This window comes from Orycteropus afer, unplaced genomic scaffold, assembly GCF_000298275.1.
Source record: "Orycteropus afer afer isolate SDZICR_OR568_19922 unplaced genomic scaffold, OryAfe1.0 scaffold01105, whole genome shotgun sequence".
NCBI classification, from domain to species: domain Eukaryota; kingdom Metazoa; phylum Chordata; class Mammalia; order Tubulidentata; family Orycteropodidae; genus Orycteropus; species Orycteropus afer.
The window spans coordinates 126,787-133,805 of record NW_006922692.1 but is presented as its reverse complement, the minus strand read 5'-3'; the positions used below and the strand labels follow the sequence as shown (position 1 = coordinate 133,805).

General features: G+C 41.7%; 1 gene segment (V, D, J or C); it reads left to right on the top strand.

Annotated features, from left to right (window-relative positions):
- Positions 1-966: 966 nt before the first annotated feature.
- Positions 967-1,630, top strand: LOC103212792. The segment is given in 2 exon segments: positions 967-1,060; positions 1,308-1,630. Coding segments are annotated over 2 exon segments (417 nt in total).
- Positions 1,631-7,019: the final 5,389 nt, after the last annotated feature.

Below are 7,019 nucleotides of genomic sequence, written 5' to 3'. Positions count from 1 at the left end.
TCATCATCCAAGATCCTTCATTCCTCCATCATGAGTCATATATACATATACATATACATATATATATAAACATCCACTTCAAGGAGCAGAGAGCAGACTGTCGTGGAGAAAAGGAGAGACACCATGATACTTTCTCTGGCCCCATGTTTGTCTCCTGGGAGCCCCAGAATGATCTCTGGGTCTCCTGACCCAAAGACAACTGAGGGGAATTTCTTAACACAGTGTTTGCTTGGGTTTCAAGGTTGAATATAGATATGTTCAGGGAGTGGTGCAGGCCTAAGGCATTTGACTGTGAACCAGAAGTTTGGTGGTTCAAACCTAGCAGCCATTCCTCAGAAGGAAGACTGTTTCTGTGGAGATACCACCTCAGAAACCCAAGAAGGGGTCGCTGTGAGTCAGAATAGACTCAACAACACTGAGCTTTTTTTTTTTTTTTTTTTTTTAGGGACATGAGAAAACTAAAAAGGGTGACATTATGGGCAAAGTTATATTGTCACAAAGAAAGCAAGGAACAAGGTCTGAGTTTAACAGGAGAACCCAACCTGAGACCATCATCTTTGACTTGAAGCAGCATGGACTTGAGAGACAGCTCTGAGTGAGGACCACACTCTCTGACACCTGGGTTCCTTCTTGGGCAGTAAGAAATACAGGCACCCACATGGGGCTAGGTCCACCTGACTGATCTATGTGGAAGGAGCTATCTGGGAAGCTAGAGGCTTCAAACCCTCTTTAAAGGGACACATACACTTTCTAACCTGAATATATCCTGGATTCCCTAAGGGACCCGAGGAAAGAACTGTCTCTGGTAACCCCAGGCTCCTCTGGCTGCAGACAAACACAGCCCTAAGACCTCCCTTCCCCCAGTGTGGACTGAGGGCTGCCCTCGGACAGTGAGGCACTGCTTGGTGCTGTCCAGGGCCGTGGTGCTGTCACCAGGATGTGTGTATGTGGAGGGATGGTATCAGCATGGTGTTCTGTCTTTCCCAGCAGGCTCAAGACAAGCACCCTTATATCCCTTGGGGTTCTAGAGTTATAAGGGCTGTGCAGTCTCGTCTGGAAGGTAGGGCAGGGATATGCAAAGTGGAGGACAGCCCATTTAACCCGCAGTCCACCTCCATGGGGGAGGCTCCTTCACCGCCCAGGTGAGGTCCTCAGTGCTGACCCTTTCCATCCTTCTTCCAAGATGGGGTCTGCCACCATCCTCACCCTCCTCATCGCTGGTCTCACAGGACAGGAATGGCCCAGGATTGAGCTCAAATAAGGGGTGGGAGGATCAAACCTCTGACCTCTGATTCCTGCATCTACAGGTGTCTGTGCCCAGGGGCAGCTGGTGCAGCCTGGGGCAGAGGTGAAGAGGCCCGGGGAGTCTCTGACGATCTCCTGTAAGAGGTCTGGAAATGCAAATTGGATCAGCTGGGTGCTTCAAAAGTCCGGGAAGGACCTGGAGTGGATGGGCAATATTGACCTTAGCGATTCAGAAACCCACTACGGCCCGTCCTTCCAAGGCCAAGTCACCATCTCTGCAGACAAATCCATCAGCACCGCCTTCCTGCAGTGGAGCAGCCTGAAGGTCTCGGACACAGCCGTGTATTACTGTGCGGCAGACACAGTGAGAGAAACCACATCCTGAGCCATCAAAAACCCTCAGACAGACTCCGCTGCAGAGTGGAGCTCCCAGAGTCATCTCGACAGGGGGCCCTCGATGTCAGCAACTGAGGAAACATTGTCTACTTGCCTTCAGGAGCGACAACATGGAAGCACAGCATCATTGGGACACTGGTCCCTAATGAGGACAAGACAGAGTTCCCACTCTCTGGGGTATTGAAGCAGCGTGTCAGGATGTGACTTCTCAGTGAGTGGCTCACTGCGAGTCCAGTAACAAGGCTGTCCCATGATGTGTGTTCATGGCTGGTACCAATTTGGTCTGTGATCCATGCATCCTAAATAGACCAGGCATTTTAATCAGTGGGAATTCCACAGTATCCATCATCACTTCCTACCACACCTTCTTTCATGTCATAAGTATAAAGTTTAGTTCTTGGTGTTTGCTTAATATTTGTATTAAGTGGGTAATCTCTGTCTAGGTGTATGAGTGTTTGGCTTCATTTTGAAAGAATCTATGGATTGTCTCTAATCTATTTGTTTATCATCTCTCTCTCATCTGTCTATCTGTCTATCTATCTATCTGTCTGTCTATCTATCAGTCTGTCTATCTGTCTGTCTGTCTGTCTGTCTGTCTATCTGTCTGTCTGTCTTTCTGTCTCTCTGTCTTAATGATCTATCCACCAACTTTTGAATATCCCTTTCTTTCCTTCCTGCTCTATATAAACACCACTTAAGTTCTCCTGGTGGGTGGAGGGAAACATTCCTGAGAAGGAGACACCAGCCTCTTCTGTGTGTCATGGTATGAGGGAGCTGAGAATCTACAGGAGAGGCAAAAAATGGCATGCATCGATATTCCAGTAGAGGACAGGTGCCGTCAGGTTGACTCAACTCCTAGTGAGTCTTTGTGCACAGAAGATAGTAGCACACCTCTTTCAGTTTTCTGTTGCTGATGGGATTAAAACTTGTCAGGGATTGATGACATATATTATCCCCTTGAAGTCAATATAGGCTAATTGCATTTTTCCATAATCGTTGTTGTTGTTGTTGTTATGTGCCATTGAGTCAGACTCAACTCATAGTGAATACTCCTTGGGTTCCCAAGGCGCTATCACTACAGAAATAGATTGCCCTACCCTCCTCCTGCTGAGTGGCTGGTATGGTTGAACCACCAACCTTCTGATTAGCAGTCAAGTGCCTTAGGCACTACGCTACCAGAGCTGTAGGTCATGGTATATTTTAAAATTGTGCACTGCTCTGTGGATTAAACAATCTGAACACTTAATTCATGGCACAGGACAACTGATTCACATTTTACATAGAATTCAGTACGAGTCTAACAAAACTGAATCCCTGTGATTCTGCTTGTGTCTAGGTTGAATGACAGCTTATCTGTTTGTGGAGTTACGTGCCACGTCCCAGGCATGAAGGACCTTCAAGGTTCTTATCACATATTGTGCCTTTGTGAAATCTGTTTAAAAGATGTTATCCTCATGTGTCTTTCATTGTGTTCAGTCCTATGAATTCTACTCTCTTTGTCTACTGCTCTGTACAATTAGGGTCTTTATTGACCTACCTATAAATTGTAATTTTTTTTTTTCTATTTTGACAAGTATATTTTGGCTTTAAGGCTTGTTTTTATAAATGTTTTTGTTGTTGTTGTCTCTAACATCGACTAAACTACAAATTTGCACTATGTATAGTTACTTGATTTATTACCCATTAGGGATAGCCATCTCGTCACTCGTACCATTCTTGTTCTGAGATTGTAGTGTGCCCTGTAGAGAATTCTCTCCCATGGTCCATGATATTCCATGTCCTGCATCTAAACTTGATGCTGAGCTTCTGTGAGGAAGGACCATATTTCATCCACACTCCTCTCCCTGAACCATGTGTATCACAATCTGCTGTCATAGGAACTGGTTATTATTTATATACTTTTAATAGTGTTGGTTGAAATAATAAGGATGAATCCAGCTTCTCTCTCAGTGTAAAGTAACAATACTTTTGAACACCTCAACAAAGTTACACGATTAAATTTGCATTTCCCCAAGAGGGCATAGACTGAATATTTGCTATAGAGAATCCCACTAGTCAAACAATCAACCAAAAATTGATGTGTTCAAATCCATGAAAATTTTAACTCACTTAAGCAGTAAAATAAATAAATAATAACAAACTACCACTTACTTAAGGTGGCAGCATCACACTTGTTTTCAGAATTTGGGGTTCTGTGGAAGCACGATAAATTACTTTTTGTTACCATTTTGTCTGGTCTAGTTGATTCTGAATCCCTTCCTTCTTCCCCAAGTTCCCATCTGTGATTAGCAATGGATCCTAACTATGTTGACAATGGAGGAGTGAGTGTGTGTTCACATTTCTCACAGAGGGTCACTTGCTTGAGAAGCTACTCAATCCTCTTGCAAATACTAGGACAACATGTCCCAGCCTGTCTTCTCTTGGTGACAAGATTGAAAATGAGCAGGCATTACTGACACTTGTGTCTCAGCTCATGAAATCAATCTAGGAAATTTGCATGTTTACACATCTGTGGGTCATGATACAATTTTAAATCCATGATTTTCCCATATGGAAATTGTGCACTATGGTGGAAGTGAACTGATTCAAACTTTATATAGTATTTAGTATCAATCTAATGTAACTGTCTTACTCTGATTCTGTTTATGCACGAGTGGAATGAGCCACGTGTGTCCGAATATCAGGGAACACTCACAGTCCCTCTCATGTTCTGTGCATTCTAGAATTCCTCTAATAGATGTTATCCTTACATCTCTTTCATTAGGCTTCTTTCTTTTCTTTTTTATTTTTAAATTTCTATTCACTTAGTCTATTGCTGTATAAAATGAGTAGTATTTTCCTGGGGTTACATGGAAATAAATAATAAGGCTTTTCTGTTTTACATTTTGACTAATATATTCTGGGATTTCTGATGTGTTTGTCTTCAGGGACTGTCTCATTGCGTTTGACATTAATTAGCAATGTGTTAAATTGTATGTTTACTTGACCCACATTTGCCCTTGCTTTATTACCTAACAGGGCATGATCATCCCTTCTATTGTGGCCACACTTTGTTCTAGGACACTAATTTTCAGTATTGAAGGAAGAAGTCCAAGCTGTGTTGAAGGTATTGCCAAAAACAAGGGTCCAGGAATTGACAGAATACCCTTTGAGAAGTTTCAACCAAAAGGAAGCAATGAGAGAGGTACTTACTTTTCTATAGCAATAAATTAGAAAGAAAGATACCTGGCCAACTGACTGAAAGAGATGTATGTTTGTGCCCAATTGAAAGAAAGGTAATCCAAAAGAATATGGGAATTATCACATAATCTCCCATGTAATGTGGAAATCATGAAATATTATCATTAATATTGCATACATGTAAAATCTTGCTGAAGATAAATCAAAAAACGGTTGCAGGAGTATATTGACAGAAAACTTCCAGAAATGAAAGATGATGTCAGGAGAGGATGTGGAATGAGAGATATCACTGCTGATGTCAGATGGATCTTGAATTAAAACAAAAAATATGAGAAAGATGTTTACTTGAGTTTTATTGACTATGCAAAAGCATTTGATTGTGTGGATCATAATAAACTGTGGATAACATTGGGAAGAATGGGAATTCCAGAACACTGAATTGTATTCATGAGGAGCATGGACATAGAGCAGGAGGCTGTTGTTTGAACAGAACCAGGGGACACTGCATGGTTTAAAATCAAGCAGGAAGTATGTGGGAATGACTTGAAGCACTTACTGATGATGACTGAAGAATTGTCTGCAGGATGGCTTACATCTCAATACAAAGGAAATAAAAATCCTTACAACAGGACCTATAAGCAGCATCACAATAAATGGAGAAAAGATTGAAGTTGTCGGAGACTTCACATTGTTTGGTTCTACAATTGATGCCAGTGGAAGCAGGAGTCGGGACATCAGACGATGTATAACACTGGGCAAATCGGCTGCAAAGGACCTCTTTCAAGTGTTGAGGAACAAAGATGTCTCCTTGAGCTCTAGGGTGATCCTGGCCCAAAACATGGTATTTTTAATCATCTCATATGCATGTGAGTGCTGGACAGTGAATAAAGAAGACTGAAGAAGAGTTCATGCTTTTGAGTTGTAGTGCTGACATTGAATGCTGAAAGTTCCATGGACTGCTAAAAGAACTAACAAATCTGTTCCGGCAGATGTGCAGCAGGAAGATTCCTTGGAAGTGAGAATGGCCAGACTTCATCTCACATACTTTGGGCATATTGTCAGACGGGACTGTTTGCTGGAGAAAGATGTCAAGCTTGGTAAGGTGGAGGGTCAACAAAAGAGGTGAAAGCCCTCAAGGAGATGGCTTGACACAGTGGCTGTGATGAAGGCTCAAGTATAGCAAGGATCATGGATCTGGTATGGGATGAGACAGTGTTTTATTCAACTGTTCAAGGGGTGACTAAGAGCTGGAAATAACTTGACAGAACCTAAAAACGACAACATCACGAATATCACTTGAAATTAAACTTTTCCCGGGGTGAAAAAAAAAAAGTTTCATCATTACATAGAAAAATAATTGCCAGAAATTCAAGATAAATTAAGAAGAGGAACAGAATGAGGGATATCTTTGTTGGATGAAAGGAAAGAATATGAAGAAGATATTGCCCTGCATTTTCTTGACTATGCAAAGACAATTGACTGTGTGGATCATAACATATTATCAATAACATTTTGAAAAATGGGAAATCCAGAGGGTTTACTTGTGCTCACCTGAAATCTTCACATCGACGAAGAGACCGTTGTTTGAACAGAACAAGGTGATCAGGGGTGCATCCTTTCTGCACGCTTATCCAATCTTTATGCTAATAAAATAATCAGAAATACTGGATTATCAGAAGAAGAAGCAGCATCAGAATTGGAGGAAAACTCATGAACAAACTGGGATGTGAAGGTGACAAGACCTTGCTTGGTGAAGGTGAGGAAGACGTTAAATACTGATGGAGATCAAAGACTAAACCTTACCGAATGGGTTATACTTCAGGACAGAGAAAACAAATATCCTCAAAACGGAGCCAATTTGCAACATCATGATAAGAGGAGAAAATATTGACGTTCCAAGGGTTGCATTTTATTTGAATCCACAATCAACCACTATGGAAGTAACAGTCAAGAAATAGAAAGACATATTGCTCTGGATAAATCTGGTGCAAAATATATCTTTAAAGTGTTAAAAAGTGAAGTTGTCACTTGAAAGACTAATGTGTGCCCCACTCAAGCCATGGCATTTCCAATCAGCTGATAAACATGTGCAAGCTAAATGACAGACAAGGACAAATAGATGTGTTTGAAGTATATGATGGTGAAAATATTGAATATGCCATGGACGGCCAGAAGATTGAACACATTTGTATTGGAAG